The sequence below is a fragment of the Neoarius graeffei genome, chromosome 26 (assembly GCF_027579695.1).
Source record: "Neoarius graeffei isolate fNeoGra1 chromosome 26, fNeoGra1.pri, whole genome shotgun sequence".
In the NCBI taxonomy this organism is placed as follows: Eukaryota; Metazoa; Chordata; class Actinopteri; order Siluriformes; family Ariidae; genus Neoarius; species Neoarius graeffei.
The window spans coordinates 52,016,117-52,044,107 of record NC_083594.1 but is presented as its reverse complement, the minus strand read 5'-3'; the positions used below and the strand labels follow the sequence as shown (position 1 = coordinate 52,044,107).

Here is a 27,991-nt window from a genome sequence, read left to right as displayed (position 1 = left end):
GAAATATCAGTCCTCTCTGACCCACGGTGCAAACAGGCAATGCAATAAATAAAAATAGAATAATTGAAAAACCCCCACAATATAAACAGTATAAACACTCTTTTATATTTCCCCTTAACTATGTAAGTCAGTTTCTCCATAGCAATACATTGCAATAGCCCCTCAACCAAAAATATTATTATTATTATTATTATTATTATTATTTTAATTATTAGAACTGACAAGTCTTTGTTTTGTGGGCGGAGTTATGAGCTGACGTCGTTGTTTGGTGCGACGTGGACCGGAAGTAGAAGCGTCGCGATTCGCCAGCTCGAGACTTCTGAGTTCACTCCAAAACAAAAGCGCAGGTGGAGAGTTTAAAGCTCATCGCTGTCCCGGGTGTCGGAACGACACCTGGTTGTTTTGTCTAATTTTGTCTGACAGGAGATTTTTGATAGGAATCGGACTGATGGCGAAAATCCGATTTTCTTGACTTTGTTAGCCGGTTAGCGGCCTAGCAAGCTAATACTAAGTTAGTGACGTATTAGCCGTTGAGCTAAACGTGACAGTTTGCTGTAGCTTGAGGTTTATCCGCAGAAAGTGAGGATGTTTTGTTAAATAAGATCTTCTGCTGCTAAGCTGCGAGTAAAATGAGTTGGTTTAACGCTTCCCAGCTGTCCAGTTTCGCTAAACAGGCTCTGAGCACCGCACAGAAATCCATCGACCGAGTTCTGGACATAAAGGAAGAGGATCAGTGGGGCGACGCCATCACACCGAGTTTAGACGGTGGGTTTAGATGTTTTATCTTCAGCCTTGGTTTAATGAAGGGCTTAAAATGAAACTGGCACTTTAGCCCAGTGATCACGAAAGCCAGATGTTTGCCCAGGTGACGTCTCACAGCAGATAGATCAGTCATTAGTCAAGATCATCTCCACAGCAGATAGATCAGTCATTAGTCAAGATCATCTCCACAGCAGATAGATCAGTCATTAGTCAAGATCATCTCCACAGCAGATAGATCAGTCATTAGTCAAGATCATCTCCACAGCAGATAGATCAGTCATTAGTCAAGATCATCTCCACAGCAGATAGATCAGTCATTAGTCAAGATCATCTCCACAGCAGATAGATCAGTCATTAGTCAAGATCATCTCCACAGCAGATAGAGCAGTCATTAGTCAAGATCATCTCCACAGCAGATAGATCAGTCATTAGTCAAGATCATCTCTACAGCAGATAGATCAGTCATTAATCAAGATCATCTCCACAGCAGATAGAGCAGTCATTAGTCAAGATCATCTCCACAGCAGATAGATCAGTCATTAGTCAAGACCATCTCCACAGCAGATAGAGCAGTGGTGGTCAAGATCATCTCCACAGCAGATAGATCAGTCATTAGTCAAGATCATCTCCACAGCAGATAGATCAGTCATTAGTCAAGATCATCTCTACAGCAGATAGATCAGTGATGGTCAAGATCATCTCCACAGCAGATAGATCAGTGGTAGTCAACATCATCTCTACAGCAGATAGATCAGTGGTAGTCAACATCATCTCTACAGCAGATAGATCAGTGGTAGTCAACATCATCTCTACAGCAGATAGATCAGTCATTAGTCAAGATCATCTCCACAGCAGATAGATCAGTGATGGTCAAGATCATCTCCACAGCAGATAGATCAGTGGTGTTCAAGATCATCTCTACAGCAGATAGATCAGTGGTAGTCAACATCATCTCTACAGCAGATAGATCAGTGGTGTTCAAGATCATCTCCCTAGCAGATGGATCAGTGGTGTTCAAGATCATCTCTACAGCAGATAGATCAGTGGTAGTCAAGATCATCTCTACAGCAGATAGATCAGTCATTAGTCAAGATCATCTCCACAGCAGATAGATCAGTGGTGTTCAAGATCATCTCCACAGCAGATGGATCAGTGGTGTTCAAGATAATCTCTACAGCAGATAGATCAGTGGTAGTCAACATCATCTCTACAGCAGATAGATCAGTCATTAGTCAAGATCATCTCCACAGCAGATAGATCAGTGATGGTCAAGATCATCTCCACAGCAGATAGATCAGTGGTGTTCAAGATCATCTCTACAGCAGATAGATCAGTGGTAGTCAAGATCATCTCTACAGCAGATAGATCAGTGGTAATCAACATCATCTCCACAGCAGATAGATCAGTGGTGTTCAAGATCATCTCCACAGCAGATAGATCAGTAGTGGTCAAGAATGTCCTGACAGCAGACAGATCAGTAGTGTTCAAGATCATCTCCACAGCAGATAGATCAGTCATTAGTCAAGATCATCTCCACAGCAGATAGATCAGGAGTGGTCAAGAACGTCCCAACGGCAGACAGATCAGTGGTGTTCAAGATCATCTCCACAGCAGATAGATCAGTAGTGGTCAAGAATGTCCTGACAGCAGACAGATCAGTAGTGTTCAAGATCATCTCCACAGCAGATAGATCAGTCATTAGTCAAGATCATCTCCACAGCAGATAGATCAGGAGTGGTCAAGAACGTCCCAACGGCAGACAGATCAGTGGTGTTTGAGAACGTCCCCGGGGCAGACGGATCAGTGGTGTTCGAGAACGTCCCGCGGCAGACGGATCAGTGGTGTTTGAGACTGTCCCTGCAGCAGTCGGATCAGTGGGGTTCTCAAAGAGACGTTTCCAGGGCAGGTCAAAGGCATCCTGTAACATTTCCAACGTAGACCTAAGGCCTAGATCTAGGTCATCATGAAAGCCAGATGTTTGCTCAGGTGACAGCTGTCCGCTGAGTCTTTGAAAATCTACCCTGATGATGGAGGAGGGGGAACAAGCTGTCAGAACACTGGGAGTTGACAGATTGCCTCCAGGAACCTTGTTTAGTTTCTTATTTGAGATGTTCTAGATGCCTCACTGTTATATGCCTCTTGTCTTGTGTACAATGTGCCATGATGCGCAATAATTCAGAAACTTTTCCTTTTTTCATGTCTGACAGCTGATCAGAATTATGCTGGGATCACACTCCTTGAATTCAGCTCGATTTTGACATGATTTAATAGTGGCTGATAAATTTCCAGCATTGGGCTCGAATATGAACGTCAGGAACAGTGACTGGGTCTTGTTGTGTGATGTGATCAAAGAACAGTAATGTAGCATCTTGGATGTCCCACGACACCTCGACAAATGTTGAGCATGTCAGAATTTTTTGAGTTTTGTCACGTGGTTGGACAACTCCTACAATATGTTGCTTCACATTCCTTCTGGAGCCACGATTGAGAATTTGTTGACCCTTCTCCACAACGACATGCAAGAACATGAATAATGATTGTTTGGGGTCCAACTTGTAGTGTTGCCGGTCTCACAACCAAGAATTTATGGCGACCATTGTGAAAGAGTGAAAATCATGTCGTTTGATCCCATAATAAACTACTTTTTTTTCAGCAAGGTGGCCTGAGCAGATTTTCCTAATCTGCTGAAAAGCATGTCCAAAGATTTGGTGTTAATATTTTCGTGAATATCAGTGTACACAATCATTGATTGATGGATACACTTCATTCATCCTTGAAGGGAAATTTGCACAGGTGATTGGGTTGCTTAAAAATAAGACTAATATAGAAAGTGGGTGTGAATTATTTTATTTTATTTTATTTTTTTATGGAGTGTTGTAGTCAAAATTTTATTTGGTAACAACTTGCATTCTCGACTTGACTTGTCTGTCGTTACACGCTACACGTTTTTTCAGAAAGCGCGTCACCTTGGTCAGGGTCACAGAGGACCCCTGGTCTGTCCCAGGACAGGCTTGTTGGGGTGCATTTCAGAGGGGTTATACGCTGAAACCTTAACTCGTACTGCATACTTGAGTCAACCGTCCTCGCAGGAAGGACAGGAATAAAACCCGGGATGTGAATGGGACAACAGGGCATTTCAGGGCACTGTGCAGATGCACGTTCAGGTGGTGTTTACATTAGACCGTATCAGCGGATCATCAGATTAACGTTTTTAAAACGATTCGCGTGCACACAGCAACGCCAATACACGGATACACTAATCACATGACTAATTAGACGGCACGTAAGTTGAAATGTGTCGGTGCGGCTCAGCGCTTCCTCCTCAGCGGCTGCGCTCCAAATCACTCCGCCCTGAACAGCGAGTGCCCTCTGGAGGGTGCGCACTCCGGCCCTGCGCAGCTCACAGAGCGCACGAGTGAAGCGCACGAGCAGTGATTCGGGACTGAGCCGCTGTGTGTGTGATCCCAGTGCATATCGGGCATGCACAAGTCACTCACCACTTGCAAGTGGAAGGATGGCAAGCCTAAAGACAATCATAACTACACAATGGGCAGTATTTGCATCTTACCATGAACAACATTAAGAATGGCAAAGCATTATATTCATACTTTTTAATGAAAAACAAAAAGGTGATACAAGGCGGAAACAATAGCAGGAAGTGAAGTCCGTGTCGTTTTTCAGCAGTCGCGTCACATGACCAACGTGGCATGAACAACGCCAGCGAATCAGGAAGGTGGATGTCACAGTGACGTTGTCCAATGATGACGTCAGCTAGAGCTCAGCACTGCATTTCCTCGTATCTCAATGTTTACACAGCACCGGATCAGATACAAACTGGGTTGAATACGTGGGCCCTGGCGGATTCAAGTTGTTCCGCCTGTGGAGTCGTTTCCCGGCGTTTTAATGTGAACGGACAGTCAGAGCGAGGGGAAATTTGTCATAGCTGTCTATGGAATGTTTTTGGGGGGCTGGAGTAAACCAGAGATACCGGTATAACGAGAACATGTGGAACTCTGCTCAGACACTAACCTGAGCTCTAGATTGAGATCCTGGAGCTGTGAGGCTGTCGGAGCAAAAGTGTTTAAAATGAACAGAGGGTTTAGAAGGATGTACTGAAAGCTCTGATGTTAGGATCATTGAACATGGGGGGGTGTCTATTTAATCAAGATGTGTCTGGAACTTGTTGGCATTTGCTTGATTTGTGTCCCTTCTTTTTTTGTCTTTGGTGTTCTCAGATGTCGAGATCAAGCCAGTGCCCACAGGATGGGGGATGAACCAGTGGGATTCTCCTTCGGAGGAATGCCCGAAGACCCTCGTGCCTTCATCAGAAGCCATCACCAAGCCCGTCACTCGCACTGTGGTCGATGAAACTGAGAGTTTCTTCAGTGCCTTCTTGTCTCCTGGAGACGGGCAGCCGGTCAAGAAGACTTCGGTCGTGTCCGTGGCGCCTGCCAAGTCCTCCTGCCGGCTGCAGGAGAAATCAGAAGAAGAGACGCAACCCGCCGCTCAGGATGATGTTGACTCTTCCACGGCTTCTCGAGAAGATCTGAGCGAACAAAGCAGTGCCCAAGTCGCGGAGAGCCAGCCAGAGGAGGTGAAGCCAAAAGATGAAGCATCTGTTCTGGAGCAAAAAGAGGACTCAGAGAGCAAAACGGAGACACAGGATTCTACTTCGAGTCCGCAAGTCGCAAAAGCGGACATGCCTGCGGAGCCCAAATGTACAGAAAAAGCCGAAAGCTGTGGTTCTGCTGAGCTGAAGAGCCCGGGGAAAGACCCACCCAAAGACGACATGCTGGAATCCAAAGATGCGAAATCGGAAGACCGGCAGAGTGACACTCCGTCTCCTCCTGTGAGCGCGTTTTCTTCCGGTACCTCCACAACCAGTGACATTGAGGTGCTGGACCACGAGAGTGTCCTCAGCGAGAGCTCAGCCAGCTCCAGGCAGGAGACAGCTGAGGTCAAAGCGGGGCTGCACCTCATGCAGGGCTCCTTCCAGCTCCTCTCCGCTTCCACGTGCAGCGATTTCCCGCGTCTGGACGACTACCCGAAGCTGACGGAGAGCTGTGGGTCTTCGTCTGACGCCTTTGAGCGCATCGACTCGTTCAGCGTACACTCTCTGGACAGCCGCAGCGTCAGCGAAGTCAACTCTGATGACGAGATCCCCGGCAGCCGCACTCTGGCGTCGGTTACTGCCGGAACCAGCCCGCTCTCAGCTTTACCGGCACCACAGACCGAACAGGAACAGGAAGAGGTGGAGGGAGGTACAACTGATTCCATAAAGGACCAATCGATGGACGAGATGGAGGAGAGCGGGCGTAGCGCAACTCCAGTGAACTCCGAACAGCCAGAAGAGCTTCTGGAGGAGGAGCAGGAATCCGGGTCACATCTCACGCTGACTAATGAAAGAACTGAACCTGAAGAGTCATGCGATTCGGTGACATCACCCATAACTGAGGAGCAGAAAGGAGCCTCCACTTGCCAGCTCCTGGAACTCCAGAAGGTCTGAATTTGGCACAGTTATTTGTGTTGTGAAACTTTTCGCATTAAAAACACCAGGGTTGTATTGTTCGAGGAAAATGCACAACAGTAGGGTTGTGATGAAGTGGCGCTGCTTCAGCATCCATAATTTGATTTTAGGTTTAATTGATTGAAAACAGCAAAAATCAATCCGATGGAATTAATTGTGTGTCCTGAGGTTTAACTTCTGACTGATTTTTCCGCGAAATGAGCTTTTGGTTTTGGCTCTAAAATGGATTAAATTGAATTGGCATGGATCTATGAGGAGATTTACTGAACATCCAGGAAACAGGAGTGAAATTTTTCTTGATGGAAGAGGGGGTTTAAGTTAGGCACATGTGAATAAATCTCTCATCAAAACTCTCATTGCGTTGACGTTGATGTTCTCTCTCTCTCTCCCTTTCCCCGCCAGATGGTTGATGAGCTCACAGGCAGGCTGGAGAAACGAGAAGCCCAGCTGCTCGCTGTGAGTAAAGACAAGGCTCGACTGGAGGAGGAGTGTGATAATCTCAAAGAGTGAGTTGTTCAGTGTTTTTATTCCATCACAGTCGGTGTGTTGATTGAGAATTTGATTTTGTGACATGAGGTCCGATCTGAACCTCTTAATTATTTTTTGAGAATTGAAGAACCAGCTTTCGGTCTGTGTGTGTGTGTGTGTGCTTGAATTCTGAATGTCAGAGAAACAGATTAAGTGGTCATAATATTTGTTTAGGTTGAGGAAAGTGCGACGTGACATTCCACATGAATAATAACTGATAAAGTAAAGCGGAACCTCGCTCGGGTTGACACTTAAATCTTAAGCACAAGGTTTACCAGCTTTCGAGACGTTTATAGCATTGTAACTATAAAGACCAAACTGATGGATTAGCTTAAATGTTCAATTTAAGTGCAGAAAAATATCATGATGTATGTGTCAGTTTGCTGGAACACCTCATGGCAGAGGATTTCTCGAGTGCAGAGCTCCTTTTGAAGAACCCTGAAGGCACCAGATGTAGCATTTGAAATCCCTGATTTTATTCCGAATGCAGAAAATTGTTGAAGGTGAAGAGAAGGAAAAAGCCTTGATGTGCGTAAACGGCAGATACTGTAGGAAGAGAGACGAGTTGTCCTTTAGGTGACATGTTGCGACCTTGGCAGCCTTGGTTTAGCGGGATATCTAAAGGAACAGGAGGACATCTTGCAGCAGTGAAGGGAGATAAAATAAAATGAACGAATTTGGTGGGTCAGAAATGTCGTCTGCTTGCAATTTTGAGATTGCACACCTTTTAATGTTACAGTGGTGCTTGAAAGTTTGTGAACCCTTTAGAATTTTCTATATTTCTGCATAAATATGACCTAAAACATCATCAGATTTTCACACAAGTCCTAAAAGTAGATAAAGAGAACCCAGTTAAACAAATGAGACAAAAATATTATACTTGGTCATTTATTTATTGAGGAAAATGATCCAATATTACATATCTGTGAGTGGCAAAAGTATGCGAACCTCTAGGATTAACAGTTAATTTGAAGGTGAAATTAGAGTCAGATGTTTTCAATCAATGGGATGACAATCAGGTGTGAGTGGGCACCCTGTTTTATTCAAAGAACAGGGATCTATCAAAGTCTGATCTTCACAACACATGTTTGTGGAAATGTATTATAGTACGAACAAAGGAGATTTCTGAGGACCTCAGAAAAAGCCTTGTTGATGCTCATCAGGCTGGAAAAGGTTACAAAACCATCTCTAAAGAGTTTGGACTCCACCAATCCACAGTCAGACAGATTGTGTACAAATGGAGGAAATTCAAGACCACTGTTACCCTTCCCAGGAGTGGTAGATCAACAAAGATCACTCCAAAAGCAAGGCATGTAATAGTCAGCGAGGTCACAAAGGACTCCAGGGTAATTTCTAAGCAACTGAAGGCCTCTCTCACATTGGTTAATATTAACGTTCATGAGTCCACCATCAGGAGAACACTGAACAACAATGGTGTGCATGGCAGGGTTGCAAGGAGAAAGCCACTGCTCTCCAAAAATAACATTGCTGCTCATCTGCAGTTTGCTAAAGATCACGTGGACAAGCCAGATGGTTATTGGAAAAATGTTTTGTAAAGGATGAGACCAAAATATAACTTTTTGGTTGAAATGAGAAACCTCATGTTTGGAGAAAGGAAAATACTGCTTTCCAGCATAAGAAGCTTATCCCGTCTGTGAAACATGGTGGTGGTAGTATCATGGTTTGGGTCTGTTTTGCTGCATCTGGGCCAGGACGACTTGCCATCATTGATGGAACCATGAATTCTGAATTATACCAGTGAATTCTAAAGGAAAATGTCAGGACATCTGTCCATGAACTGAATCTCAAGAGAAGGTGAGTCATGCAGCAAAACAACGACCCTAAGCACACAAGTTGTTCTACCAAAGAATGGTTAAAGAAGAATAAAGTGAATGTTTTGGAATGGCCAAGTCAAAGTCCTGACCTTAATCCAATGGAAATGTTGTGGAAGGACCTGAAGCGAGCAGTTCATGTGAGGAAACCCACCAACATCCCAGAGTTGAAGCTGTTCTGTATGGAGGAACGGGCTAAAATTCCTCCAAGCCGGTGTGCAGGACTGATCAACAGTTACCGGAAACATTTAGTTGCAGTTATTGCTGCACAAGGGGGTCACACCAGATACTGAAACAAAGGTTCACATACTTTTGCCACTCACAATATTGGACCACTTTCCTCACTAAATAAATGACCAAGCATAATATTTTTGTCTCATTTGTTTAACTGGGTTCTCTTTATCTACTTTTAGGACTTGTGTGAAAATCTGATGATGTTTTAGGTCATATTTATGCAGAAATATAGAAAATTCTAAAGGGTTCACAAATTTTCAAGCACCACTGTAACTCTCCAGACAGACCTCCTTTATTGCCGGTGTTTTCCTTTTTTGGTTTTGGTGTCTTTGATTCTCTGAACCTCTGTGTGAGATGAGAAGAATTCTCCAGGACACTTGGAGCAAGCCATTGGCATTTTTATACGCTCCGCCTTTCCTTCGGGTTTTACATCAGTGCTGATTTGTCAGCTTTGTCGTAATGCCTGGTATTGTGAACCATCTGTGAAAACTGCCGAAAACCTAGGCATTTAAAACTGATCATGGCCTGTGTGTGTCTCCAGAGTAGTTTATTTGCAGGTTGTTGGTTCAAGCATTTGTTTGAACCAGTTGAAACCAATGCTGCTGCGAGGAGAGGAATCCATTTCTTGTGTTAGTTCATGGATCATTATTCCTGCAGCTTTCCTTATGATATCCGAGTTGTTTTGATCCACAGTGTGAAGTGTTTGAATGTGTTTCTGCAGTGAAATGATCAGTCTGAAGGAGGAGAGCGCCAGTGTGCAGTCTCTCAAAGACGAGTTCACACAGCGCATCGCTGACACAGAGAGGAAAGCTCAGCTCGCCTGCAAGGAGCGGGACATTGCAAAGAAGGCGAGTGCTTTTCTTCATTGTGGAGAAGAGACGCACACACGCCTTCTCAAGACTTTTCCTTTCGCCAGCAAAGCACTGTTATTTTGTTTAACCCATATGTTTTTATGGTCTGATCATCCTGGTTAAAGATGCAGCGCAAGGAACAGGCTCACAGGCCTGAGTAAATTCTGTCTATTGTTATTTCTCATTTCATGTGCTGTTGGTCCAGGAAATCAAGGGTCTGAGAGAAGAGCTGTCGACCAGGTTCAACTCCACCGAAACCCTGGAGCTGATCAGAGAGAAGGAGGAACAGATCAAAGGCCTTCTAGAAGAGGGTAAGGACATTTCCAGGACAGGTCAGGGGTGTTCTAGAACGTTTCCTGCAGCAGATGATCAGTGGCCTTCGAGAACAACTCCCGCGGCACACGATGATCCGGGGGCGTTCTAGAACGTCTCCCGCGGCACACGATGATCGGGGGGGGGGGCGTTCTAGAACGTCTCCCGCGGCACACGATGATTGGGGGGGGGGCGTTCTAGAACGTCTCCCGCGGCACACGATGATCGGGGGGGGGGGGGGCGTTCTAGAACGTCTCCCGCGGCACACGATGATCGGGGGGGCGCATTCTAGAACGTCTCTCGCGGCACACGATGATGGGGGGGGGCGTTCTAGAACGTCTCCCGCGGCACACGATGATTGGGGGGGGCGTTCTAGAACGTCTCTCGCGGCACACGATGATGGGGGGGGGGGCCTTCTAGAACGTCTCTCGCGGCACACGATGCAGCGCTCGAAACTAACGGTGTCCCGACGTCCCGGGGACCATAAAAAATGTCATCGGGACACAAAATTATCATATCTGGGACAATCCCGGGACAATGGAAAAAAATAGATCTAGAAAAAAAGTTCTACATTAATATTATTTACAAAGCCGTAACACATACGTAGACATTCACCTAATTTGTCAATTTTAATTTTAAAACGTTAACAGCGAAAAATACATAGTAGCTACACTTTCGATGCACCTGCATCCGTAGGCTACAGAGCAGCGCATTCTGTTCTAGAATCTTCGGCCGGTGTCCGCATTATATGGACTTGGAATGGAATTGCTACCGCACACGCTGCGCCGACTCTTGCCAGAACAAAAATGCTTAAGTGGTTGAAGCGGACCGACCGCGGGGAAGAAACTGAAAGCCCAGACATAACGTCTCCGGGACCTTCAGGATCCAAAGTGTCATCGCCTGGTCTGCAGGCAACGCTAGCAACTGAATGAACTTAATGAACACTGTTAGACACGTTATAAAATACAACAGGAATGATGTGGATGATATTGACGGAAGATACCGTTCAACAGAATAAGTGAGTTTTCTTGGTGTCTTTCTAGTTCAGAAAGTTTAGTCAGTCAGCAGCACAACTAGGCTCGGACCTGGCACTATGTTGATGTTGCTAACATTTGCACCCACGTTTCGGCAGCGAAAGTTCATAAAATGGATAACGGAAAGTTCATAAAAATGGATAACGGTAATGGTGAAAATGATAAGTTGGCCTTATAAGTGCCAACAGATATTCAAGGTATAAGTAGATGAAATGAACATAAAAGGGGTCTTATTTTCAACTAAAGTGTACTGCAGATGTAGGGAGTTGAAACATTTTCTGAATGAGCTAGTTGGCCCCTTTAAATAAACGGGTATCTATTCATACAGTGAGATCGCCAAAGTTTAATAAACTGAAAATGCAATAACTGTAATTTTGAAGTAGATGATGTATAGGACATGTGTCGCTTGTGTCTTGTGACTTATTGTAAAAATGATATAAAGGGTTCAAAATCGCATAGTTACAAATATAATAGTAACTTCATATGATAATATTAACCACTGGTTATTTCAGAGAGGAAAAAAATGGGGACACTATTGCTTCCATTCGGGACAATACAACACAGAATTCGGGACCACTGGGGGACACAAAGAAAAAAAGTTAATTTCAAGCCCTGACACGATGATGGGGGGGCGTTCTAGAACGTCTCCCGCGGCACACGATGATGGGGGGGGCGTTCTAGAACGTCTCCCGCGGCACATGATGATGGGGGGGGGGGGCGTTCTAAAACGTCTCCCGCGGCACCTGATGATTGGGGGGGGGGCGTTCTAGAACATCTCCCACGGCACATGATGATCCACGGGAGTTCTCGAAGAGACATTTCCAGGACAGACCATAGGCATCCTGTAACTTTTCCAGGACAGACCTCAAGCCTAGTTACATGATTGGAGAGAATCATTTCCGAGCACTTCAGTGGCCTTTTGGAGTTTTGTCAATTTTTTTATTGGAAATTAGATTGCAGAACTTTTGGGTTTTAGGGTCACCTTTCATGAACGCTCTCCAAAGGGTTGTGGTGTCCCAACATCAGTTATCCTGAGTAAATCCTGGGTGTGCAGATGATTCTGGCTCTGTAGACCATCTACATTTTTTTTATTATAATTCAGCTTCCAACAGAAAATAATCAAGGACTTGAGCCATTAATCTTCCAAATTCAAATAGATTCTGAAACATGTCGGTTCTCATAATTTTTCTTTCATAACAATATAATTTATAATGTCCATTGCTTCTGAGCTGGCTTCTGTATTTCTGTTTTCGCTCACCTTGATATCGACTTATCTGTCAAGTCGAGTCAACAGACCAGATCTTATCAAATCAGAACCCTTAAATGACGTCACGATTCAGAAGTAACTTGCAAGCAGTCGTATGAGTCATGTTTAATAGTCTCTGCTTCACCCGTTTAACTGATAAGCTCTTGTGTTGCACATTTAATTTCTCACCAGGTGAGAAGCTGTCCAAGCAGCAGCTGCAGCACTCCAACATCATCAAGAAGCTGAGGGCCAAGGAGAAGGAGAGTGACACGAAGATCGCCAAGCAGGCCAAGAAACTTAAAGAGCAAGACGACGAACTCAAACAGCTGCAGCAGGTCTTCCTACTTGCAGAAATGCTGACTCTAATATTCTACATAATGACAAAAGACTTTAGGACATGCTGTTATTGGAAAATGATCAGCTTCAGAGTGCCAACAAGAGTGAAGATTTTTAAAAAAAATGGTGTGTTGTGTAACAGGTTTTAGATGCGAAGGAGGAGCTGGAGAAGCAGCACAGAGAGAGCATTAAGAAGCTGAACGCTGCTGTGGAGCGTCAGGAGAAGGACCTGAGCAAGCTGCACACTGAAAACGATGAGGTACATGAGAAGAACCGCAGCCTGCAGGCCGCCCTGGACGCCTCTTACAAGTAAATGCTTTTTTGTGGCTTCTAAAGAAGGTTAAAGCTGAATGCAAGAAGAAATATAAAAATAAATGGATACACACTGAGAGAGAATCATTTCAGTCTTTTTGTTCATGTCTCTAACAAGTTTGTTCATGTTGAACTGAGAGCTTTGACTTGGGATGGAACACAAACATGCAATAATCTGAATGAGCTCACCGTTTGGACAGACACAAGTGCTCTGTATAAATGTGAAAACACTCCTGTTTTTTATTTGCACTGTGTGTGTGTGTTTAGGGAGCTTGCCGAGTTGCACAAGTCCAACGCTACGAAGGCCAGCGAGGCACAGGAGCTGGCTCTCAGCCGTGAGGTCCAGGCCAAGGAGGAGCTCAGCCTGGCATTGGACAAAGCCCAGGAAGAAGCCCGCCTTCAGCAGGAGGCTCTGGTCAATCAGGTAATTAGATGGAATTACTGTACATTTTAAATCAATTTTATTCATCTTTTTATTATTAATTCACAGGTATTATTCTATCCACATTCACTGGCTATGCGCAATCACGTGCTCTGATAGGCTACTGTACCACTAGGATATCAGCTCATATACTGTGAGTAGAAAAACAAAATGGCAGAGTGAATCAAGTCAGAGAGATCACTTCAGTATTTAAAAGAAACAGAAATAGCTTAGGGCGGCACGGTGGTGTAGTGGTTAGCGCTGTCATCTCACAGCAAGAAGGTCCGGGTTCGAGCCCCGTGGCTGGCGAGAGCCTTTCTGTGCGGAGTTTGCATGTTCTCCCCGTGTCCGCGTGGGTTTCCTCCGGGTGCTCCGGTTTCCCCCACAGTCCAAAGACATGCAGGTTAGGTTAACTGGTGACTCTAAATTGAGCGTAGGTGTGAATGTGAGTGTGAATGGTTGTCTGTGTCTATGTGTCAGCCCTGTGATGACCTGGCGACTTGTCCAGGGTGTACCCCGCCTTTCGCCCGTAGTCAGCTGGGATAGGCTCCAGCTCGCCTGCGACCCTGGAGAACAGGATAAAGCGGCTAGAGATAATGAGATGAGATGAGAAATAGCTTAAAGGATATAGGGCCCCCCCCCCCCCCCCCCCCAAAAAAAAAAAAAAATCCCCTGTTCCACACTCCAGCCCAGTTGGTGGCGGTAATGCACCGAGGCGGTAATGGTTTGCCAACCACCAAAAAACCCTAAAGAAGAAGAAAATGGTGGGGCGTGTTACTGAACCAACCAAGGATGAAATAAAAAATCTACTTAAACAAACCCATAAAAAAAAAACAAAGCAACAAAATATGGAATAAAAGTATTTGATGGTACGAACATTATTTTTTTCTTTTTTTTTTTAATTAATTTTTAATTTTTCAAGAATTATTGCATTTTTCACAAATTGCTACTGCCATTTCGCTGGTTTGTTTACGTTCCAAATGGAAATGATTTTGTCAAATGTTTTGTACAAAGTTTTTATTGATTGAATTTGCAAAAAATAAAAATTCTCCGTTTCTCAAAATCCAGACTGTGGATGGAACAAAAAAGTTATTCCACTCAATCTTGTCGTACACGGCTTATAGCCGACTCGGTGCTACGCGGTAGAGCCCTGCACTCCCGCGGGAGTCCCGCGGGACCCGATGCAAAGCAGTGCGGCACGGGACAAATTTTGAAAGCTCATTGCGGGCGGGAGAGGTGATAAGCTGCAGTCCCACTAACTAAAAATGTGTTTAAAATAAAATGTATAAATTATTAATTTATGTCTATCGTATATAATTTGTGCTGGATATTTTATTTGGCATTAATAACATTTTAAGATGCCTAAATTTGCGGATGTGGTCTAATCTTGCGTGTACACGTTTCCGATTCCTTTCCGCTCTTCCGTGTTTGAGATCTCCGATCATGGCAGAAGAGCAGAGCTCCTCTAGTGAAGCTCACAGTGCTTCAGAAGTAAGTGCTGCTTTAAAAAGAGGTACATTTACCGTTAAAAAGTCAAGAGTATTAGTCCTAAGTATTAAAAAGTATTTAAAAAAAAGTATTAACTAGTATTAAAAAGGACTGTGTATCGCACAGATTGTTCAATTTAAAGCTAGAAATAGACAGTGTATAATCTGAGGAGCTGGTTGTGGTTGCGCAGCACTTCATATGAGAGGAGAATGAAATCGCAGTTGGAATCATAACGCCACAGACTCGGAAGTGGGAGTGTGAGTGCGCAAAGGGAGAGCTGTCAATCATGAGTGCATGCAGCGCTCAACTTGGAATGTGTCAGCAGAATGTCAGAGTCTAAACAATAAACTTACAATAAATGAAGGATCGGTCAGTGGAGAGCTCAGCTAAGCTCAGCATGTTTAATTCCCCAAGCCAATGACAAGAACTTTCGTGAGAAATAACGCGAACGTCCGCATCATGTGGGATTTGCGGGCAGGAGCAGGACAAAATGTGGCAGGCGCGGGTGGGAGCGGGACTGAAAATCATAATTCTTTGCGGGAGCGGGCGGGAGCGGGACTGCACAATGCGGGAGCGGGACTGAAAATTCTGTCCCGCGCAGACCTCTACTACGCGGCTCACCGGCGATCAGTTCATCTACAACTCTATTTCGTGGAATAACTGTTAATTATCAATATGGAGGAAAAAGCACACGTGCATAAAATTTTAAGGTGACATTTTGTGAATAAATTGGAGAAAAGTTTAAGCAATTAATGCCAATAAGATTAAGTATTTTATGCGACTGTATTATTGCTGCACTCCAAATTTATCCAAGTCACCTATATGTTAGCACAGTGGAGTTTAATTACCTATGTTTTTCTCCTAATTGATAATCACGAGGTAACAATGCAAAGTTGCGATTTTAATTCAACTGTTAAATGTTAAATTTTTATCCCCCGCTGGCCGAAAGACCCAAAGGGGGATTATGTCGTGGCGATGTCCATCCTGGGAAGGGTACTCACCTTCTGAAATCAACTCCTCTTGCAATTTTTGGAGGAATTTCACAAAACTTGACAGGATTCTTCGTTATATGTTGGTAATACGCATATTGCAATTTCGTTCAACTCAATTGCATTTTGCTAGAGTTATGACCGAGTTGCCAGCGGGGGATATCGTGCTCTCCGAGCGCTTTTGTTTTATAATGTGGAAAAGAAGGAAACATGAATCAAGGTTTCAAAAAAATTTAACGATGAAGTCAGGTGGTCTTCTAGAAACACTGATTATACTTGTCAGCTCGTACAAAAGGTGTATTGGATTATCAAGCGTGGTATTTATACATCTCATCTCGTCACGTCTACTCAATAAATGCTGACTGGCATCAAACCACGTGACTGTCTGCAATTCTGCACGTGAACACGTCTCTGACACTGGTCTTCCTGTTGTTTTAGGTGGCAGATCTGAGGTTGGCTCTGCAGAGAGCTGAGCAGCAGCAGGCCAGGAAGGAGGACTACCTCCGAGAGGAGATCAGCGAGCTTCAGCAGGTACGTCACACCACCAAACCATCATAAGAGTCACATTGTTTCCTCTATGAGAATTCATCGCGTGTGTTCTGAAGTCTGCAAACTGTGGAAGAAACTGCCATTTTTTGTGTTCTTTTAAAATATGACACAACAATCTGTTGGCTAATCATAACGTATATTTCTTTCTGTAATATTTGTCTGTTTAGAGGTTGCAGGATGCAGAGACCAGAAACCAGGAACTCAGTCAGAGCGTTACGTCGGCAACGAGGCCCCTCCTCAGGCAGATCGAGAATCTGCAGTCGACTCTGGGATCTCAGACGGCATCCTGGGAAAAGCTGGAGAAGAACATCTCCGACCGTTTAGGTGAAAAACATCAGGGGCAAAGTTGCTCTTACTTAGTTCAGAGACACTTTCAGTTTTAATTTCATGCTCAAACATGTGGAAAATAATAAGTATGTCTCTCTTCCCTCTTTTTTTTTTTGGCTGGAGTAGCCGAGGCTCAGACCCAGCTTGCTGTTGTGGTAGAGAAGGAGCGCTCTGCGACAGAGGAAATCCATGCTGTCAGGGCTCAGCTGGCTTCTCTGGAGTCTCAGAATTCCTCACTGCGGCAGGAGAAGGGACGGCTGCAGGGCCAGTTGGACATTGAGAAGACTCGGTGTGAGAAGCTGGAGAACGACAGCAGCAGGTTGAACAGATTCTCAGAGACTCAAACTCTACGATAAGCGACTGATCAGAGATCCTGTTGAATTTGTGATGTCAGGAGAAGGCAGGGAATCCTAGTGATTGGGTTTCGTTAATGCTTTCAGCTCACTATTTCTTTTCAAACTTGAGTGACGAGAGCAAAAAAAAAGTGACGGTCGCAGTTACTATCTGGATTTCTTTCTACTTTTTTTGATTGTGTAGAGTACACATGAATCACCATGTTATTAAGGCCCGGTCCCACTGCACTTACGGATGCAAAGAGGATATAAAACGTAAAAAAATCTTTGCCATCCGTTGGAAAACGCTATGCATCCGTTGTGTACTCATTGCATACGTGCTTCATACGCTCTATCCATCGAGCATCCGTCCACTGTGATTTCATCCGCGCAAAAAGTTTTGAGCTGCGCAAAACTTTTAGAACGGATGAACTTTCCGCCGTGTACGATGTAAATCCGCGACATATACGAGCAACAAACGTTCTATGTCCGTTATCATCCGTTAAACGTCTGCTGTATCCTCTCTGCATCCTCTGGGCATCCTCGCAACTCACATCCGCTGCAGCTGAAAATGGAAAGAGGGAGGAAAGATAAGGTACATGAAACGTCTATTCATCGTTAGTAGCACGGAAATAGAAAGGATGTAAGCGTATGCATCTCGTATATAAAGTATTCAAAACGGACAAAGCGTTTTATATCTGGGATGTATCTCGTATATTTAGGATGTCTGGAGTATGTCTAGAGTATGTAGAAGGACACCTAGCGGACAATCGATATTTTGTATAAAAAGGGGGAGAAAATCATCTAGTAGTAGGGATGTATCGATGTATCCGCCAGCACGTCTTTCCGCTTTATGCTGACGGCGTGCGTGCTGCATCCCTTTATATCCGCGGAGCAGACGCAATTCATACCCCCCGCATGCGCAGTGAACGGTCTGCATCCGATATACATCCGCGCAACATCCCCTTTGTTTCCGTTAGGTGTACGTGATGCATCCCCTTCATCCGCTACGCATCCGCTCTTTCTGCTATGCGTCCGCTTCTCCGTTATCACCGGTAACCCCTTCGGAGCTGTCATCCACTTCCATCCGCTTTCATCCGCTAGGCTTCCTATGAACATGCGTTTAACATCCCCGCTATATACTACCCATGTCCGTTCTTTTCCGTTCTGTTTTCGCAAATTTTCGCCAATTTTGTCCATTTCTGGAGCGGATGAAAACGGATAGAGCCACCCCCGAAATTTTGCTCGTCCGCTGTGTCCTTTTTGCATACGTTTTGTGTCCATCGGCCAGTGGGACCGGGCCTTTAAGTGTTGTGCATGGACAACTACAACTGCCGTGTGTGTGTGTGTAGGGAGCGAGTTGAGCTGGAGAACCTCAAAGGCGAGTACAGTCGAGCTCTGGAAGAGGCCAAAAAGGAAAAGGTGCTGTCTGTTCTGTTCACCATTAAATATGTGCACATGTACTCTGACTCTCACACTCACCGAGTGTTTTTTTTTTTTTTTCCCTTCTTTCCCCCCCAATCTTGCAGCTGCTGCTAACAAACCAGCTTGAGATGGAGAAAGTGAAGGTGGAGCAGGAGAAAAAGAAATGTTACCTTGCACAAGAGGCCTTAAAGGAAAAGGTTCGATGTTTATTTGTTTATTTTGAGGGAATAAGTGTTATTTTTGGAGGAGTCCACAAGCATTGAGAATTCTTCGTTTTATTTTTAATAAAGGCTAAAATCAGATGCCATCCTGTCAGTGAAATAGATATTTGATATTTATCTTCCCGTGGGTAATATTTCCTAAAATGGGTCTGTGCTGAATAAATAAACTGCTTTGTGAAAAATTACAAACGTAATGTCTGAGGGGAGGGGGAAAAAAATCTGACTGGTGCGACAGATTTTGGTGATGAAAAGGCATTGCTAATAAACGTGCTCGGATACCATCTTGGGTTTGAATTGGGATAAAACCGGGGCAGAGCATGAGTTCTTCATTTCATTTCTAAATCTACAGCGAAGATCCTTTTAGAAATATTCCAAACTACACTACCGTTCAAAAGTTTGGGGTCACCCAGACAATTTTGTGTTTTCCATGAAAAGTCACACTTTTATTTACCACCATAAGTTGTAAAATGAATAGAAAATATAGTCGAGACATTTTTCTGGCCATTTTGAGCATTTAATCGACCCCACAAATGTGATGCTCCAGAAACTCAATCTGCTCAAAGGAAGGTCAGTTTTATAGCTTCTCTAAAGAGCTCAACTGTTTTCAGCTGTGCTAACATGATTGTACAAGGGTTTTCTAATCATCCATTAGCCTTCTGAGGCAATGAGCAAACACATTGTACCATTAGAACACTGGAGTGAGAGTTGCTGGAAATGGGCCTCTATACACCTATGCAGATATTGCACCAAAAACCAGACATTTGCAGCTAGAATAGTCATTTACCACATTAGCAATGTATAGAGTGGATTTCTGATTAGTTTAAAGTGATCTTCATTGAAAAGAACAGTGCTTTTCTTTCAAAAATAAGGACATTTCAAAGTGACCCCAAACTTTTGAACGGTAGTGTAGATGATCCTATTTGCACTACCATGAATGGTTTATGTTGTGGCTCTGTTGCATGGATTTCTAATCATGGTGTGTGTGTGTGTTTTAGGAGCGGAAGGCGCTGAGTGTATCGCTGAGCGAGCCTCCTGCATCCTCCACTCCATCTCTCTCTCGCTCCAGCTCCATCAGTGGGGCTGATCACAGCGGCATACACACCTCTCTGTTCCCCCACGTCAGTAAATTAAAGACTCTCTGTTCCTTAAAGACTGATATTAACGAACAGCCTTATGTTATTTACATTCATAACAAAACGCATCATGATGTGGAGTCGGAGATTCTTATCTGTAATACATGGAATAAAGTTTTCCGTCGCTACAACGGATTTCCGTCAACTGGGAGCGCTAAAGGTCAATAATGAGAGTGATGCAGATCCGAGGAAGAAAAAAAAGGGGTTGGCCCATAGGTCTGACACAGATGTGATTTAGAACTTCACCAAGCTGCTGTGATTGCCTGTTGTTGAACCCTTTTTTGTGCTATGTTTGAGTATATGTAAAGGAATAAGTTGTTGCGCTAGATAGGCATAAATAAATAAATACAGCCTACGCTACTGTCTAGTCCCGGGGAGGCTCGGCGTAGGCAGCGAGCCGCGGTGCTTGGCTTGAGTTTCGTTTCTATCGGTGGCTCCAGCCCGGCTTTGCACGCTCGTAACTCAGCCAGGGGAGGTCCCAGACTCTCCAAACTTGGCAGCCGGCGACCTCTGCCCTCTCCCTAACGAACCAGCGCTGCCAGGGCGGGCCAGCCCCGCGCCTCGGGACGCGATTCACCCCGAGGCGAGCCGCGGCGCTCCGCATCAGTTTCCTTTTAACGGCGGCTCCACTGATGAAACAATCTGGCTGTCCTACTACTAGGCAACTACTTGCCTACTACTAATACTAGGCCTATTGTTGTAGTAGTAATAATAATGATTTGCCTATTGAAAGGTGATCAGGTGAAAAATCTAAACAGCCCTGTTGAAGCCGCAGCGAGACCTATGCTATTAAGCCTTTTGTAGGTTAAACAGGCTTCGGCAGACAACGTTCTGGAAAGGCTATATTTTTCTTTGGTTTGATTAGCCTACGATTTAATCTTTAAACATTATGGTTTCAGCAGTTCGCTTAAACATTGGAGGCTGCAGAGTCGGGCTGCAAGATTTCCTGACACTTGTTTAAGATGCCAAGCTTCATAGTCAGGAGAAAATAATTCCACAGTATTTAGTGCCTCATCAGTCTCAAAAATTAATAGTGAAGGACCAACGTGAATTAAGTCCCAAAAAAAACCATCTCGTAGGCCTATATTTTACATTTTCAAAAAAGTCTGGAATTGGAAGTCAGTCAGTGGAGTGTAATGAAGTGTCTCATTCACTAAGCACAAAAGGTCAGAAAACAGTGGAAGCCAATACTCCGAAGCTCAAAATTCAGGAAAGTGGCTCCGGTGTCGCAAGTGCACAAGAACAGTTATTTGAAAGTTAACCTGATGAATTTGTGCGTGCGCGTGCGATTTCATGAAGAACCGGGACAATTGGCATTCGGTGAAAGATTCACACCTATGACTCATTATATTCGCGCGCGCCCTCTCGCCCACTGCTGCTTCGTTTTCCCGATTTACACGAGTGTCTGAAGATGGAGTTTTCAGAAATCTCCACTCTGCCCAGAGTTTGCGAAAGTAGCTGTTTTCAGTGACTGAAACCTCCGTATACAGTACCAGTCAAAGGAAGGAATAATTTATGCCGCTTTTCCACTACCAACGCGGCTGAGTCAGGCTGAGCCGTGCCGTGCTGAGTTGGGCTGAGTCGAGCTGAGTGGGGCTGTTGGAGTTGCATTTCGACTACAATCGCGCTGAACCGTGCTGGCTGGAAGTGGGTGGACACGTTGGGTGGAGTTAGCGAAAGTGGGTGGACGTCAGGTGATGTCGTTAGGCGGCGCAAACAGTGACATCAGTGGCCTTTTAAGCGGTAGTCTCACAACCCGGAGAGTAAACAATAAACATGGAGGACATGGAGTCGTTAGTGTTGCTGGTCTTGGTGCTGTGGCTTGTTGTCACCGACAACGTCAACAGATACTGGCAAGAGCGTATAGATGAGGCGAGGCGCATAAGGCTTCAGAAATTCTCGTAATTCTCCTTCTTCCGGGTTTATGGTGTTTACAGATCCCAGCGTGCTCGCGGGGCGTGTGTGGGAGTGTGAGGACACTCCTCCTCACCAATCAGTGCACAGGGGAGTGTCTGCTCACGCCCCCAGCCTCAATCGGCTCGGTTTGGCTCGCTTCAGCCCTACTCCAAAACCATGCGAGTTTTGGGGGCTGAGCAGGGCTGAAGCGAGCTGAGTCGTGCTGTTCTTAGATAGTCGAAACGCGAGCCGTGTCGGGCTGAAGTGAGCTGAAAAAGGGTAGTGGAAAAGGGCCATTAGTAAACTTTTTAAAATATTAATCAAACCAAAATATGTTTTAGATTTTAGATTCTTAAAGTAGGCACCTTTTGCTTTGATTACAGCTTTGCACACTCTTGACATTCTCTCAGTCAGCTTCATGAGGTCATCACTCAAAATGGTTTTCCAACAGTCTTGAAGGAGTTCCCAGAGGTGCTGAGCACTCGTTGGCTGCTTTGCCTTCACTCTGCGGTCCAACTCGTCCCAAACTTTTTCGGACTGACTGACCTTCATTTCTTAAAGTAATGATGGACTGTTGTTTTTCTTTACTTAGTTGAGTAGTTCTTGGCATAATATGGATTAGAGCAGGACTCAAATAGGGCCATTCACTGTATACCAACTCTACCTCTTCACAACACAACTGATGGTCTCAAACACATTCAGAGGTCAAGAAATTAACTCTTGATAAGGCACAGCTGTAAACTGAAAGCCATTCCAGGTGACTACCTCGTAAAGCTGACTGAGAAAATGCCAAGATGTGCAAAGCTGTCATCTAAGCAGAAGGTGCCTACTTTGAAGAATCTAAAACATATTCTGGTTTGATTAACACTTTTTTTTGTTTACCAAATAATTCCATATATATATTTCTTCATAATGTCCATGACTTTAGTATTAATCTACGATTCAGAAAATTTTAAAATAATGAAAAACCACTGAATTAGAGGCGTTTCCAAACTTTTGACTGGTACTGTAGGTGTGAATGAGAGGTGCAACCGAATAAATAAATATGCGTCTTTTTTATCCGGTTACATGTAGGCTATCACTGCGCAAAGCCTCTAATGTTGAAATGGTAGTAATATTTGTTAAAATAATAGTAGGCTAATTTCCACATTAATTGGTAAAATGGCCCAAGGGATGTGATGGGGGGGGGGATGGCCGTTTTATAAGGGGGATGATTTGAGATTTTTATTTCAGAAGGGGGATGCCTCCCCCCACATCCCCCTCAACTCGAGTACTGCGTATAAGGCCACCTGACATAGGCCCTTCGATTTCCATCACTAGAGTGCGTCAAATTACTTTCAGTTTTGCCAGCATGGACGCGCTTCTTTTAAATAAAGGCACAGATGTGTCAGACATCGACAAAACGGTAAAGAATAAGTGGAGATGGGCTTGGCGAAATGAAATGGGCGATAATGGCAAGCTCCTGCTGCTGTGCCAAGGAAAAAGAAACAAACAGGCATCAGGTGTTGCCAAACTAGATGCCTTTGGCTTCACTGCGAAGAAGCAGAAAAAGTGAACTTTCTTTCACTTTACTTTTCTTGTTTCCTGGCTTTATTTCAACAGATTTTCTTATTTTTCTTTCTGTTCTCTTTTGAAAGCATGGTTCAAGTTCGACTGCACTTGCACTTTTCTCTGAACCACTGTTGTGCATTACTAAAGTATTGTTGAAATAAATTTGCACTTTGCGCTGAAAACTTGATGTTTCGTTATGAATAGCCAGTAATGACAATGGTAAAGTCTTGCCTTAGCTTTAGTCATTGTTAAAATTACGTAAATGTACTATAAATAGGGGCCGAGGAGATAATGGACAACACGGTGTTTAAAATTTGACGCATCGCTGACGTGGTAGGGGCCAACGACATGGAGCTTTTTTTTTTCAGTCAGATGATTGATTTTTTTTTTTTTTACTTTAATCCATGTGTAATAAATTGAGCCGTCTCTACCATCAGTAGCTAGTTTAGTTAAGATGAGGTTCTGGTTAATGGATGGAGTTGAGTCACATGTGAATGCCCCCCCCCCCCCCCCCCGTGTCCTTAAAGCTTGACCATTATCTCTCATATCCTTTTCACATGCACTCAGACATTCAGCTGCTTGAAAGTAAAGTTAAAACTCTGCATAGAAGCATGTAACCTCTCCTTGTAATGATTTATGAAGACGTGAAGGGGCGTGTCTAAAAAAAAAAATGCACATAATGAATCGGAAAGGAGCGAGACGTGGTGTTGGATTGATTTATTTGGAGCAACTTTACTCAAATTCAAACAAGATCGGAAGTAATTTGTGACCAGTTTCATTTTCACTGTTGAAACAGATCGAATTCTGCCATGTTTTAATAGCGATAGCATTCCTTCCACGAATGAGAATATTGTCCTGTCAAATACTTTTATAGTCGATGCATCTTGGAGTACAGTGAAATTTTCGTGTAGCTGTTACACTTTGTCATTTTTCGCACATTGCAACACCTTCACAGTTGTATTTTCACAGACCAGGGAAGTGGGAGTGCAAATCCCTGTTTCCTTTTGCATTTTCTAATTAATTCACATGCCATGTTTTTTAGCAATATTTATATATTTGTTCATTTTTATATAGAACAGAGTAGCCTTTTTTTTTTTTTTGAAGCATTTTAACGACGAGCATTGTTGTGTGATAAGTGTTGAGCAGAGATTTTCAGGAAGCAGTAAACATGCAGTTGCAGAGAGATGGTTAGCGAGGGAAAATCAATTTTCTGACAATTTTGCTGTCTTTTATTTTAAGTCTAAGGAGTGTTAGCATCATGTTAGTATCAGTTCACCTTTAACTCTGTTATAGGGCCATTTCCTTTCTAAAAACACCCCCACACACATTTTATTTATTATTTTATTTTTTTCCTTTGCTGTTGTGAAAGTAGGACGACTCTCCAGATCACTCGTTTGCCTCCGTGACCCTCAGTGGGAGCAGCCTGTACGAGGCGGCGCGTCTCAGCGGAGGCTCCAGCATCATCGAGAACCTACAGTCGCAGCTCAAACTACGGGAAGGAGAAATCGCACAGCTCCAGGTAACCTCCAGCTACACACACACACTCTCACTCTTTCTCTCTGACAGCAGTTGCCATAAACGCTTTTCCTGTATATGTGCTTCAAGTATAATTTCCCGTTGACAGAAATTCCTGGATATTTGTTCACTGTGTGTGAATCCCATGTTTTTCCTTACCCTCCTCATGATGTAGGTGGAGATCTCAAACCTGGAACGGACTCGCTCGGCGATGGCGGAAGAACTGGTGCGCCTGACAAATCAGAACGATGATCTGGAGACCAAAGTGAAGGAGATCCCGAGGCTCAGAGTGCAGCTCAAGGTGAGCTCGAAGTGAAGAAGTATGAAGAGTTTGAGGGTTTGAGCCGTTTTTTTTTTTTCACTGATCTGCAAAACGACACGGCTTTATGTGAATGTGAATGGCAGGAAGTTGAAACAGACAGGCTCCATCCCAAATGGCTCCTTATTCACGATGTGTTCACTACATAGTGCATGTGTTCAGTAGAACGGTATTTGAGACTGAAACTCTAATTAGTACCTGTTGGAAATTAAAACGTGCACGTAATCTTGAGGGGTGTTCACACGGCACATATTTGCATCGATGCTGCATCGATTGTATTTTGTTGCGATATATCTTACACCGGTGTAAATTTTGTGGAGCGTTCACACGTCACAAACCTGCTTACTAGAGAGAAGCGTGTTAGCACCGGTGCAGCCCCACTTGCGTTCATGCGGCAGTTTTTGCGACCGTGCTATACGATAGTAATAATGCGGAAATGAAATATGCGCATGCGTGAAAATGTACTTCCTTTTCCCGGTTGTCATGGCATCACCAAGCGCCGGGAAAACAACGTGGATGAAGACACCAGTGTTGCCAGATACTGCTGACGTTTTCCAGCCCAAAATATGTTCAAATCCACCAAAATGCACTTAAAACCACCCAATCTGGCAACACTGGAAGACACGCAGTTCTGTTGTTGATATTCGCCATTTTGGAAGCGCAAAATACCAGGATGCAAATTATGCAATGCCCGTATGTAAGCGAGTCTACCCTTGTAGCGTTCAGACGTCCCATTTTATATCGGTGCTGCCCCGTAAACTAGCATTTACTCCGGAGTAAATTTCTTAAACCATCTCCCGAGCAGGGTTAGATTTGCACCGGTTTAAGCAGCTTTCAGGGGCTACACCGGTATAACTTTGTACCGTGTGAACGCTCTACCGGGGCAGCCCCGGTGCTACACCGGAGTAAAAGTTGCCGTGTGAACACCCCTTTACTCTTAGGGCACATAATGAAGAATGATTGTCTGTTTCAGATGTATTGTGCAAGTCTTAGAAACTCAAAATACTGTCCTCACCTCCTCAGCAGGATTTTTATCGTGATGGTCTCTGACTCGTAACCTCACAAAGATGTGATTTTATTTTTCAATGTCATACCTCCGATAATTAGACTTGTGCTGTTCTTGGGCACGTTCCTCTCCTCAGGACCTGGAGCAGAGACACAACACCATCCTGCAGATGTACGGAGAGAAAGCGGAAGAGGCCGAGGAGCTGCGGCTCGACCTGGAGGACGTCAAGATCATGTACAAGTCGCAAATCGATGAGCTGCTCAAGAACAAGAAATAACCTCTCTCTCATACTCTCTGTGCGCGCGCACGTGATCTTGCTGACTGACGTCGACGTGCATTTACTGTAAACAGACAAACTTGCTGATAGTGCAGGAAAACAGAAGCTCTGGGGTGTGCAAGAGACTCACGGTTGGTCCGTGAACATGTACGTTTTTCCTCATTTGTGCTCTGTTTTTCTTGATCAAATGTTTAATCTGTAGTTATTTATGGAGTTGTGGGAGCAGACATCTTAAATGTGATTTTTGTTTTCCTCAAAATTTGCAGACTTGAAACGGACAAGCGTTTGTCTCTGAGATGCACATCGATTTGCACTTTTAAGATAAGATTTAACCTTTAAGCCTTTTCATCTTGCAATGTTCAATATTGAATACCACCCCGGTTAAAGGAGCAATTTGTTATTTTTTATTAAGCAATGAAAATATGGACAAACTTTCAGTTTAGCCGACCCTATGCGCCGGGGGCAAAATTAATCTTTTTAATCTTCAAAAGACTTCTTCTTTTGTCTGGAGGTGCAGTTATTTTCTGGGAGAGAAAACTCTAAACAAAAAAAAAAAAGAAGCCTTAGATAAATACTGGAGCTAGATTCTTTGCACAATAAGGTTGATAATCTTTGTTTTTTGAAGGTTTTTTTTTTTTAATTGGATGATTATTCCAGGCCAAGAAACACTTTAAGAATTCCATACTGCACCTTTTAAACACTTCAGATGATACCCTGCTCAGTCATAATCAGCTAATTTCAAGGAATGAAGAAACACACTGGCAGCCTCTTTATATAAAAAAAAAGCTTTGTGCTTTTAAAATGCATATATAATAATATTTATGTGAAGTAAAATTGCTGTCTCATTAATACCTTCCTATGTAATGATCACTAGTGTGAAGAAGTAAAACTCTGAGTGGGGTTTACAGTCAACTCGAGTAGATTGGTGAAGGTTAGCGCTTGCACTAAACTCTTCGCCTGCCTGTTCTTCTCGTTTACTTGCGGCCCACCAGAACAGCTTCAATCCACCTTGGCATTAATTCTGCATGTTTCTGGAAATGTAATGGAGTGATGATCAGCGTGCTTCTAAAAGACCGATCCCTCGGTTGGTGTTTTGGTATTGACGTCTCGTACATCACTCCAACATCGCTCGCTGGTGTTCATCTGGGGGTGTGAAAGCTCAAGGAGCTGATTTCCATCATGTTTCATCACAAAACCATTCTGTAACCCCTCCTACCCTGTGTGTAGAGGGGTGGAGCCATCCTGGATGTGACCACACCCGTGAGGAGAGAAACATTTCATCACAGAAGAACTCCGTGAACTCAAGCCATGCCAGAAACAAAAATAAATGCCCCTACCCTTTTCATTATAACAATAACAGAGCTACCTGTTTTTTGTTTTTATTTTAATTTGTAGATTTTTTTTTTTAATTCACATATTGTGTAGGTGTGTGTTAATAGTCATGGATAAGAGGGATCCACTTTTAGTGTAAATCTGTAAATAAAATGAATATTGCCATGTTTGTGTTGGATTTATTTTTGCTCACTTACAGTGGAAAAAACAACAACTTGATACCCCCTTCATGCACC

General features: G+C 43.9%; 1 protein-coding gene across 1 annotated transcript; it reads left to right on the top strand.

The window, feature by feature from the left end:
- Positions 1-280: 280 nt before the first annotated feature.
- Positions 281-27,920, top strand: tmf1 (TATA element modulatory factor 1). Its single transcript, XM_060910265.1, has 17 exons — positions 281-765; positions 4,998-6,262; positions 6,692-6,795; positions 9,605-9,731; positions 9,940-10,045; positions 12,519-12,661; positions 12,805-12,971; positions 13,242-13,398; positions 16,311-16,403; positions 16,589-16,745; positions 16,875-17,067; positions 18,433-18,502; positions 18,610-18,702; positions 19,722-19,844; positions 24,679-24,825; positions 24,997-25,122; positions 26,283-27,920. The coding sequence occupies exons 1-17, from the start codon at positions 630-632 to the stop codon at positions 26,421-26,423; spliced, it is 3,348 nt and encodes a 1,115-aa protein (XP_060766248.1). The 5' UTR covers positions 281-629; the 3' UTR covers positions 26,424-27,920.
- The last annotated feature ends 71 nt before the right edge of the window (positions 27,921-27,991 follow it).

Bases quoted from the DNA above. Each gene is read 5' to 3' on its own strand.
- tmf1 (XM_060910265.1), top strand. From the start codon at position 630: ATGAGTTGGTTTAACGCTTCCCAGCTGTCCAGTTTCGCTAAACAGGCT. The intron at 6,263-6,691 runs GTCTGAATTTGG...TTTCCCCGCCAG, and splicing joins AGCTCCTGGAACTCCAGAAG to ATGGTTGATGAGCTCACAGG. The intron at 24,826-24,996 runs GTAACCTCCAGC...CTCATGATGTAG, and splicing joins GAGAAATCGCACAGCTCCAG to GTGGAGATCTCAAACCTGGA.